Source organism: Morone saxatilis, unplaced genomic scaffold (assembly GCF_004916995.1).
Source record: "Morone saxatilis isolate NCDOM2014 unplaced genomic scaffold, NCSU_SB_2.0 Contig7, whole genome shotgun sequence".
Taxonomy (NCBI): Eukaryota; Metazoa; Chordata; class Actinopteri; family Moronidae; genus Morone; species Morone saxatilis.
The window spans coordinates 18,028,948-18,041,287 of record NW_023340246.1 but is presented as its reverse complement, the minus strand read 5'-3'; the positions used below and the strand labels follow the sequence as shown (position 1 = coordinate 18,041,287).

Below are 12,340 nucleotides of genomic sequence, written 5' to 3'. Positions count from 1 at the left end.
GGCCAGTATTTGCACATTGTCACTTAACTTCTGCTGCTTGACTTGAGGGAGTAAGGATAATTTTCATTCATCAGATTAACATTAGCCAAAGAAAAGGTGCAGATTTTGCAATAATCAATACTGGCCCCCAGACAGGCAAGCCTACATAATTTTGAGTGAAATACTCCTTATTCCTTACTTCATCAACCCACGAAAATTTGACAACCATGTTATGCTTTCACCATAGGAAGAAAATGCAACTTGCAAAAAACTACTAAATGATGCACATTAGAGGGGATTTAGAAGTGGGTATACCCAAATATAGTGATAGTAGTGTGAAAATAAGTAGGTATACTCCGTAAACCTGCATATACCCTGCACTACACGACTGTATATTATACTCATATATTTCACATGTGCATCATTTTATATCTTAGATTCTCATTTTTAATTGCGTGATTTTCCTTTTATATATACTTTTTGAGCATTGTCTGAGGGAGTCATTGCCAATGACACATTCACTGTCATTGCTGTGGCAGTATACATATGGCAATACAAGTTCTTGAACTTGAAGATAAATGACAGACACTTTAAGACTTGAGTGACATATAAATTCATCAGATAATGGTGGCATAAAGGGACAAGATCGATTCTTTAAACCCTTCAGAAAACTGACAAATTAAAAAAATAAATGCTAAGCAATCAGTGCTGCTCCATTCAATGGAACAAATTAGAGAGCTTCTAACTCTCAAGCTGTTCTAACTGCTGCCCATTTCCAGCACTGTCTTTGGATTGAATGGAAAGGGTAAACAAAGACAGCCATCGGTGCACTCCACAGCAATAATGTGAAAGACATATAATAGTATGGCTATGCAGATAGCTGTCATTTAAAACAAGGTATTACAAGTACATGGGATTCATGTAGCTGACAGAACCACAATAACATACATATCTGTGTAGCTTTGCTGTAAACATGATTGTATACAAAGCCACAGTGGGACATTGCAGTCGTTAATAGCTTTGTAACATACCAAATATAACTCACTGCTGTGTGTAGTTTTAAAAAGAAAGGCATCTGTGTGTGGCTTGGTTTGATAGATTTCCATCAGTTACGTGTGGTTTCCGTTTAACCACTAACAGCTGCTTTTATCAGAAAATATATAATCTTTCTCGCTCTTTCACATACATGTATGAGCTTATACAAACCCGCACACAGTTTAAAGTGTGTTCTCTGGAGTCCTTTGAGTTGTCATGGCACATGCCATCAACTTAAATCTCTGTAGAATTGGCTGTTACCTTGGAAACACAGTCACCTTCCAGTTGCATTGTGGTAACGTCACTCACGGACACGTACAGATGTTCCCGTTCATCACAACATGGACTGAAATGGTCGTGCAGAAGATGCAACTCAGATAAAAGGTGATCAGTGTGAAACGTATAATCACATCCTGTTTGAATCGGGCCGTCTTTTCTTGGCCAGCATCTCAAGAGACAGATGGGGTCTTATTGTTAGCAGGCTTGCACTTAAACTGTGTGCGTGTGTGTGTGTGGGTGTGTGAGTCTATCCATGCAAGTGTGCGCCTGTCTTCCTGGACAACATCCCAGTTATGAGATCTGTGTTTGATGCCTACTTGGGAAGAGCAGAGGGAGCACGCTGAGCACCATATGACATTTACCTCCTGAGATGGAGCTGGAAAAACAGAGAGAGTGACAGCAAGATTGTCGAAGACAGGTGGTAATTTTCTCTCTTTCGCTCATCATGTTACTCTTTGTTTAACACATAAAAGATTACTGAATATGAAAATTTAAAGAAATTGTAAGAGAAGGCAATGGTGATAATTGTATCATAGCATAATTGATAGTGTTCATGGTTGTTTTGTGAGATTAATATCAGTAGTTTCTCACTCAGCCTGTGTTTGTGTTTCTAATTTCATCTCCCTACTCTGTGCCTTCCTCTCCATATGTTTTCCATTCTCATTATCACTCAGTGTCAGCTATCAAATAAATATGCAGATATAGAGCGAGAGTGAGAGAGAGGGAGAGGCAGAAATATTCTTTCCAAACAGGGTTTTAAACAAGGCTTAGAGCAACAAGCTCTTTAAACGATTGTTCTTGAGGTTCACTGGCACTCTGTTGCTTTTGGGGCTAAGTGGCGTCTGTTGTCTTTGTAACCAGACACACACACACGTCAAATGCTACTCAAATGGGTTTCTGCTATATAAACAAACCTTAGGCTTTTTGGTGACACACAAAATGCCATTTGCTAGAAGCAGGTATTCATGGTCAGTGTGCACGGATGAGGCAGCGTAGGTGCGTGGCAAAGATGGGAGCAAGGGCGTCCCATTTCAGAGGTCAATGCACTCATTCATATCAGCTGGGAGGGAGGTTGAGAACTCTCTGGAATGTTCCAGACAAGGCGTCCATGTCTGAGGGGAGTATTGTGCGATGGAGACTCTGGACTTGACAGTTTGACACCAACTTTTTCCCCTCCAGTTGGAGTCTTTGTCTGATACCAGTGAGCGCGTACAACAGACCCACTGTTTATTCAGTCAATAACATAAAGTGCATTAAGTTTTTCCATCTGCAACATATGGTTCTGATCATGTTGTTTGAGGCAGGATTTGTATGGATCCTGAATTTCCCCATGGGGGAAATCTATTTAAAGTTGGGATCACAAGCTTTCAGGAAGACCTTTTTTTTCAGCCAAATTCCACAACAAAAGTTTTAAAGAGTTTGATTCGGGATCCATAATATTCTGACTCATGACCCAATAAAAGTAGTAATATTTTCTCAGCTACAGATACACTCTCAGCTGTTTCTCATGTTTAATAGTTTGTAAACCAGTTCTCTTGGCAATTAAATAGTCATGTTCCTGTAGACTTCTGCAAAGAGGGGGTGATTGATTATCTGAAAGGTCTCTTTGTGCTTCTCCCCCCCCCCCATAACTTGGCAAAGATTCCAGGCTGACCTGTTTTCTTTGGTTGGACTTGGTCATGGTTGGACTAATCTCACATTGAGCAAGCGAGGCTGTGTGCCTATGTCGTGCTGTTTACTTCTCAAGGGTGGTTGGCGTGTGCATAAGGAGATGCGATGTCACTGCAGTTATATGATCCAAAAATATTGTAAATCAAAGGGGTTGTATGTCTAAACATATTTATTTCTCCACTCTGATTAAATTTGCCTAGAGTTATTACACCTTACTGTGTACATGTAAGCTGCTTCCAAGGTTCCTGTGAGCCTAAAGTAAAAGCTGATTATTTTGCTCTTGTTGTTGCTTACCAAATAACACTAACAAATACTTTTGCAGGTTTTGCACTTCATGTGGCAACTACAGACTACCTTAAAGCAATACTTATAAAATAACCTTGTTTGTTTTCTTGAGTCAGATGAGAATATCAATACTCTCATATATGTCTGTTAAATATGAAGCTAGAATTGAACTCTCAGCAATAAAGTGAATAAGTGTATTTCTATCCTTTAATCCTTAAGCTTTGAAGGAATATTTTGCACCATGTCAGATGTACATGTTGAAAACTAGCTGCTGCAACCTTTTTATCTATATTTACATTTCAGTTTTACCTCTGGCACCCTAGCTTTACATTTACATTTTTGGCAATTCAGTGATTCAACAAGCTTCTCTGACAAGATAAGCACTGCTGACTATATGGTGAATTAAAACACATGTTTTTGCTTAAACAAATATCACTTCAAAAGGCCATGAAGACTGCTTTTGTAGAATCAGTCAATGTAAGTGTTATATATCACTGCACTAGGTACTGTTTTCAATGGATTAAATTTTTAGCACAAGAACAGGGAGTGGAGTTTATGACCCAGGTGAAATGTCAGCTTCCCAGCCGCTGATTTCTTGTGACTCCCTGGTTCCCCAGATGCCCCAGCTGGAGGTTAAAGATGCCTGAGAACTGACTCCAGTCACACCTTTGGGATTATAGAAGTCAACCCCTCTCATTCTTCTGGAACAGCCTCTCCCTCTTTCTCCCTCTCCCTCTGTTGAGCCGAACTCTTTCAGCTTCAAGACATGACCAAGGTCACCGGGTTTCTGCATTAGAAATTCCACTGGGGGCCCAAAAGTGGCTGGCAGTGGTTGACGCAGACAGCACAAAGTGGCCTTTTCTGATCTCGCTTTATCCCAACACTGAACTAATCAACGTTTGGGAGCAAAGTATTAATTTGGAATCACACTGATGATTATTTGAACAAAGGTAATTACTTCATTAATACTTGCCTTGTGGATAAATTAACTTAGGTCCCATCTGATTAAAAAAAATTATTTGAATTTAAGTGCAGGCTGCTCTGGCTTATTGGTGGTTTTCGGTGGAATTAATTAACATAATCGAAAATATATTGTGTTTTATCCAAACAAAGTCAATTAGCTTCAACTCAGAAGGCTTTACAGTGTTTATTTAATTTCCCTCTACTAGATTCTTTTCATTTTTCTTTGACTAGGCTGTTGGTGAACAAATAGAAATATTTAGTTTGTGTTTCTGACGATCTATCAATGTTGCCAACATCAAAAAGGAATTTTCTACTAATGGTGGCTATCTCTCACTGTATGAATGCAAAAACGAGATAAAAAGATCAGTTATTGCATGGGGTTGCACAGTTTACCTTTCAGTCATCTCCACCTCACTGGATGATCATTTCAGCAGGCTGTCTTAGTGTTTCATGATATAAAATCTTCTAAAACTAGGAGGCCTGTCTGTAAGGATGCATGGTTCCACTTTGCCGCTCTGTTGTGATCTATGAGCTGCCTGCCTGCCCAGGCTTTGAGGTTGAGTGTGTATGACATGTGAGTGGCAGCCGGCCTATTTGGGAGAAATCTCTGAGTGACGCTGGGACAGAATTCCTGTAGAGAAGCTCTGCACCGCTCACACTCACAGTACCTTCACTGTGAAATGGGAAGCTGCGGAGAGCAGGAATAATTGATAAGATGGCTATGGAGTGAAATGGCTATATACAGTTTGTAGCAGTTTAGCATTCATAATTTATTTCTACATTAATTTGGAGATGTTTGTGCTTGGTTTCTGTCAATGTTAGGGAGGAGTGACTTAAGAGAGGACTTGAACACAAATGCCTTTCAAGCTGCTAACTGAACATATTGTGTTCAGAAAAGGAAGAGAAAAGAAATACTTGCTGAGTGGATCCAGGGAGTAGAAGCAGCAGTGAATACCAATGTTCTCCTTTTTGACAGGAAGCAGTTGGACTTATGGGAACATGCTGTCTGAATTTGAGAAAAGCTGTGTCTCAATTGTTGCTCTAAGCACTAATTTCCTCTTCCAGGACTATGTTTTCACCATCAAGGAAAGTTGCAGACTTTGAAGTTGCTTGACTATATGAGGAGTAATGAGACACTTGTGTTACAGTTCACTGCTAGGGCGAGTTCCTGCTGCTATATTTTTCCTAACTACTCTTTAAAAGGCTGAGTGCAGTCAATGTTATGTTGATGCAGAACCACACAACAAGTCAACTATGTAATAACAGTGCTTTGGCCCTGCTTAATATGACTGTATACTTCCTGAATTGGAGGGTCAAAGTCACATAAAGTATAACAGCTACATATCTCAGCTACTTGAATGCTCTGGGTTGGGAAGCAGGAAGTTGCACAACATCAAAACAACACAAGGATTCTCAGTCAAGTCACGTTTATTTATATAGCCTGAAAATATCAGTCATCTTTTTCTTAGAGGACACAACAACCTCTAAAAAAAACAGACCCTTGGTTGGGATAATGAGAAACTCACCAGAACCTTTGGGAGGAAAATATATTGACAATTATCTTTTCCTTGAAGAAGAGCAATAGAAGAGGCAAACCTCTTAGCTGTACATACTGTATAGCCTACAAAGTAGACATAAGTTAAGTATTGTCTAACGTGGCCTTACAGTTTATGGTTGGAAATAGAGATCTCATTGGCAGTGCTGATGAGCTGTAAAATCACAGCGATAGAACTCGGACACCTCAGTGCTTCATGGAAAAAACACCATCAAGTATACAGAGTGGGACAGGGCAGAACACCTCCTGAAAAACACATTTTGGAGAGGGAAAAGGCCAACATAGCATCTAGGTAAGTTTCTGCTTTGTGTCCTAACTTTTGCAGCTCCATCTTCGTTGGTCATCTCTTCTAATAACCATATCAACGCTGTGAGCTCTGGGTCGGAACCGCCGACTTTACTAGCTCCAATATACCGAGTTTAGACCCCTGTACTGGCCATTGCTGTTTTTATGTCTCCCTAGCTACCGCTTCAACCTGAACAGATATGCCCCCACTTACCTCCCAACCCCATCTGGCTGTAATATCTACGCCCGCCTCAACCAGAAGATGGCTGAGCTGGAGCAGAGGATATCCAAGCTATATCAGATACTTTGGATAGCCTACAGATCGTCAACAGCTATCCTGACATTAGCCCCAGTGACTGCATGAAGTCTCATCTGTCACCTTCCATTTGTGAATCCTGAATGTAGCATCAACAGTGTGTAAAGTCCTTAGGCCAGCTAAGAAGACACAACATATAAATAATGTTAATTTGGCACATTCCTGCTCTTCTGTTGGCGGCTAACTGTGTCCCCACACCTCAAGGTCCTGCACTACTGCCCAGTACTGGTGCTAATTAGCTAATGGGGGCAGAGGATAATATTACACCTGCTACACATCAGACTCTCAGCATCGTTCAGCTCAAAGCACCACTGTGCCTAAATACAGCCTCACACAGCTGCAAGCTTGGGTGTAGATTCTTTATTGTATTATGTATTTATCCTAGATATTGATTTGTAGAAATGATTCAGAAATACACACTTGCTTCTCTTATCCAACCATGGGCACTTCCTGTCCCACCAATGGCAGTAGGTGAGTGTGGGCAGCATAGTTATGCAAATTAGCATATGGCGTCATCTGGTGACTTCTGCTGACATTTTGAGCCGTCAGCAACTACTCGTCTTTAAAAGCTTTTAGTTTTCAGCTAGAGAGATAAAATGCATTGGAGTGCAATGCATTGTGTGTGTGTGTGTGTCACTTTGACTTAAGGGCAATAGTCTGTTTATTACTGTGTTAAAGGCAGGAGGCTGAGTCATCAGTGCATGCTGCGTCTGCTCTCCTCCATCCTTCTCTCTTCCTGTCTGTGTCTCTCTTTCTCCTCCTTCATCCCCGCTGCTGTTGTTTAGCCCAACACATTTCATGTCTGTCTTTAATTTACCAACTCATCCCTCTCCTCTTTTCCCACCGGGGAAGAAAGTCTGCAAGAGGTAAATGATTAAAGAGGATGTGTGTGAGTGTATTTATGTGGATGCCTGACAGCTAAGAGATTAGATTTCCTTTAGATTGGTTATTACTAAAACAGACCCTTGGGCAGTCTCACACACACAGACACACACATTATTAAAAGAGAAAGAATTTGTCAGTGACAGTCTGTTCTGTCACATATCTACACTACACCTTCTTGAATGAGTTTTGAAAACAGCTTGGCCTCTGTAAATGATGTTTCGCCTTATTTTGAGCAGCAGAGCCTCAAAGCTAAAACCCCTTAAATTTAGCCATTTTCAAACTGCAAAGATAACAGAAAAGCTAGTGTTGTGTCTGTGAAGCGCAGCCTTGCAGTTGTTGATATGCTGTAAAAATGTCATCAATCAACCAGGTAATGTGTGAGTGAAATTATGAATATACTGATGTGATGAAGTCAAATGGCCCCGGCACTGTCAACAAGACAAGTATGGAGTTTTATTTGTGTCTGAATCAGGGTTGAGACACCATATACACATATAATGCCATAAACAGGTGACTAAACTAATCAACGTCCCTTAGAAGTAAAGTATAGAAAGCATCTCAAACCCCAGTACAGATGATGACTTTAGTGTTTGTCTCAATCAACCTTACTGATGGATTATATCAAATGATTCATGATAAAAACAACATTAAGAAGAACATAAACAAACATTAAGTATTTCAGCTGTGAGGTGATTACTATGCCAATATAAAAAATAAGGGGAGACAATATTTAAATGGGTGCACTCAATACTAAACACAGATATTAATAAGAGTATTATTACTTTATATATCTCACATAAAACCCCTCACCAACAGCTCAACATTGCACAGAAGTGTAAAATATTTAGTAAATGTAAGATCCCCTATAAAGTTTGGTGTGTCGGGACTGGGCCATTTGTTTTATACTGCACCCACAATGTGTCTATACAGTACGTATTACACACTATTTAATTTGTCATATACTAATAAAGTATACGACAGTGTCAAATTTAATAAATTCTTGAAACATACAGTTCATGATCTGCTGATTTATATGTAAAATCAGTAGAACTCAGAACAATAAACACAGTATTTTAAACATAGATGAGAAGTCCTTAAAGTGCTCAGCAAAAAATGACATAACTGCTGATGAAGACCATGCGACACAATGAAAGCTCCAGAGGGGCTACTAAATGGACCTTGTGGTGAGCTTGTTTTATCAACTGCTGTTTCCAAGGTTCAGAGTAAACTTTTAAACTCAATAGTACTTTTACATATGTTTATTTGTGTGTGTGTGTATGTGTGTATGTGTGTGTGTGTGTGTGAATGTGTGTGTGGTTGTGTGTGTGTGTGTGTGTGTGTGTGTGTTAGGGAGTTAGGTTGAGCATTGCAACTTTATTTTTGGGTAAGTTTATTTTGTATTGTGGTTTCATTTCTAGCCAGAGCTTGTTTGTTTCTTCTCATGTCTGATCTCTCCCTGAAGTTCAACTTTAGCTCCTGTATTTGGCAATAAAATATTGAGAAAAGGATAGAATCATCTAGTTTTCCCCTGGATAAACTTGGGGCCATAACAGTGTGATACTATTGTTATATTTGCATGGGAATTGTTTTTGTGATCATCCAAGTGTGCATTGAGCATATTGGACGTATTGACTATGTGCACATTTAACTAATTAAACTAAATTAAGGATAAGTTCTGATTACTAATTGCATATAAATACGGATGTTGTAAACTCCTTAACCTTTACCTTTTAAAGACCTTGCTGGTCATGCTAAAAGTATATATGAGATGAATGAAAAAAGATTTGACTGCAACATAGTGGCAACATTTTCACACCTTTTTACTGTTGATGGAGTCATGTTGCAAAACACTCCACTGGTTTGATTTGGATTTTACAGTAGATCATAAATAGATAATAGTGCTGTGCAGCTAACAGTTTATGTTTATTCTTTGCAGAAACATAACACTTGGATCTTTCCACAATCTGACAATCTGACATTCACTTCAGGCGCGAACTGTCGCTTTTAAATGGCAAAAACCTTGTCTTGGAGAAGGCCTGCAGGTTCACTTTAACAGAAGTAAACCAGCTCAGGCTATACAAACAAAGCCATTGATCTAATACAGACATTCTTAAATCAATGAGTGCTTAGAATGGCATGAAGATTGTACAAAGCTGCACTGGAAGAGTTTGAGGAGAACATCATCATTGGCTATTTTTTCAACTTGGCCACTGATAACTGAGCTTCTATGGGAATCTCCTCTTAAGTTCCTCCATTGCTCTTCATCATGGTCACTGGAGGCATCCTTTCCTAGCAGAGCAACAGGCCTGCCTTCCAGCCCATTATTTTATCTGCAATGAATGAATATGTGCCGAGTTAGCGAGCAAGAAAAGAGAGAGAGAGAGAGAGAGAGAGAGAAGTTGAAGGAAAGGAGAAAAACTAAGAAATATGGGTTAGAAGTGGGAGGCGAGACTGGAGTTTTAAATTGAGACAGACAGGAGAGATGAAAAAGCAAGAGGGGGGATGAGAGTGCGAGAAACGGGTACAAGGTAACATGACAGAGCGAAAGAGCAACACTGATCTTGGAGATGAGAGCCTAAAGCAAGAGAAAGCGAGAAGAGCTGTTAAGAAGAGCAGTTAAACGGCTGCAGTATATGACACAGAAATTTCATCAGGGCCCCTCCAGGGCATCGTATGTGACAAATTTTGTGTTAAGAAGCAGGGAGAGTGAGCATATGGTGGTATGTAATATTGATGGTGCACGAGTGCCCGTCTCTCGGTGTGGCATAATAGCCCCGCAGTGATGGCATTTAAGACTCACCGTTGTTGCTCCTCAGTCGCAAGTTGGTTTAGCTCATTAAAGATTTAAAGACAATGGCAAACAAGCATTTCTTACCCCAAAATAACAGAAAGAAGATGCTTAGTACAAAGAAAGTCAATAGGGGACTGAAACAGAGAAGATAGAAAGATTAAGGAACGACAAATTTGTTGCATGTGTATGTGTGAGTAGGGTGGGTTGAGGGCAAAACGGTAGTGAATAGCAACAAAAGGGAGAAGAATGGATAGAGAGATCAAATGACAAAAATAAAGGCTAGACCAAATAGCTGGGATGAATCAAAGGGGGGAAAATAAAAGGCATGAAGATACACAGAAAGAGGGAAGTGGGAGTTTTGTTAAGCCGGCACTTCAACACACCCTTCACAGGTCAAGGGTCAAGCCCCTGGAGTGTGTGCATGTGTATTTGTGTATGTGAATAGCTGTGTCTGCTCCAATAGACATTGAGTCTGAATGGTTCTTTGTTAGAGTTGACTCTGTAGCCTATAGATTTGCAGCGGGGTTGTTTATGAGTTTGATTTGTAGTTTGGGTGAAAACTACATCTGTTTAAATTGTATACATATATCAAAAATAAAATCAATGCAGGCAGCTCTGCACTGCTAGGAACTCTGGTGACAAACTCTCTTTTTTAAACTTCAAAGCATTTCAGAGGCGCTTACTGAACATGCACTGATTCTGCTGCCTGTTCTTCCTTCATCACCCTCTTGGGATTACTGAGCTGTAAGCCAGTGACTCATGGATGGAGTAAAAGCTCCTCATTGAGCTGCTCCATCTCCCGCTATTCAGGATCAGATAACCTTGCAAGAATCTTAATCGCAGCAATTAAGCACCCAGAAGTTGGTGGGATGTTAAACATACCTTTCTGTGCGGGCGGGGAGGTGGGCAGCATGGTGGCGAGGGGTCCTCTCTGTCTTCATCCCTCTTCCTGGCTGGGCTGTCTTTCTTTAGTGTTCGAACATAAGAGATTCTCCTTTTAACGCTTCTGTCCTGCTCCTTTGCTTCTGCTGAGACATGTTTGGTTCTGCTTCGTTGGCCCCAGTTCTGATTAGACTGGGTGGGACGTCCCAGTGCCTGGGCTGCAGGTGCTCCCTGCCATTCTGTCTCCAGGTAAACATGAACGCACACACACACAGCAGTGAGCAGAATACCCAAACGCAGCAGCAATCCCCTGGTGAGTCGCTCTCTGCCCATGTCCATCCACTGTTTTGTCCTCTCTGTCTCTCCGGCTCTCTTCAGTCCATCTCCTCAACTTCTGGGTGTTAAGTAGTCCATTGCTTATTTTATCCCATTCTTCCTCTGCTTCTTGTCAAAAAGTTTTCCTTCTCTTTCCTTCCCTTCTCTTCTGTTTTTTTCTCTTTTTCTCTTCAGGTCCAACGTCCACCATCAGACCAAGAGCCGTAAGTTAATGAACCACGGACATGTCAAGAACACCTCTGCTGATAAACCGACACACATGTGTGTGCCTGCATCTTAACCCGAATGGTTCTGTGCATGTTGGTGTGTGTGTGTGTCATGAGGCTCTGCAAACACTTTCTGAAGTACAATGTGTGCCGCCCTCTTTGAAAACTTTGGGAACTCCCTCCTCACACTCTCAAGTCCCCCTTTTCCCCAAACACACACGCCCCTTTAATTTGCTTTCTTTTTCTTTCTATCTGGCTCACGTCACACACATACACACTCCCCTCTGTTGCCCTCCCGCCTCCCTTGGGTTGCCTCTCCCGCCCTGCAGACTCTCGAGTTACTGTGTAACTCTAGATATGGGCAGGGTCTGCACCACGGGCCCATGCAGGTCCCTCTCAGCTCCTGCGAACCACTGAACAGGACAGCTTAGCCTGGATTTGCAGAGTGGATAATAATGATGCTCAAGTCTGATCTTTTTGTTTGTTTTTTGCTGAAAAATTTGTTAAAATTAAAAACATTTTGGACAATTTTTTTCTGACTTCCAGATTTGCATTGTTCTTCACACAGTCTAATAATTTCTATAGGCTTCCTCCAGTACTGTATGCATTCCTAAAGTTAACTAAATGTTCCTGTTACTGCCACAAATCTTGAAAGCATGAACTTGCGAGCCAGCACTCGCCTCATTGTCTTCAAGTTACTTCATTAACTTTGTCATTGATTTCCCTCCAAAGACCACTAAATCTGCCTGTTGTTTATGAACAAATTAATAATCAGAGCGCCTCCTTGCGAGCCCGTTTATTAAATATGTTATTGATATTTTAGACTGAAAGAGGACGACATCATTTATCAGGCCTGCCAAAGCAGATTATTT

At 40.7% G+C, this 12,340-nt stretch overlaps 1 protein-coding gene across 1 annotated transcript in view; it reads right to left on the bottom strand.

The window, feature by feature from the left end:
- mettl24 (methyltransferase like 24) overlaps positions 1-11,650 on the bottom strand; it is a 35,924-nt gene extending 24,274 nt beyond the window's left edge. The window contains exon 1 of the mRNA XM_035678704.1: positions 10,927-11,650. Coding sequence (XP_035534597.1) covers positions 10,927-11,265 — 339 coding nt within the window. The 5' untranslated portion in view covers positions 11,266-11,650. The remainder of the gene's footprint in view (positions 1-10,926) is intronic.
- Positions 11,651-12,340: the final 690 nt, after the last annotated feature.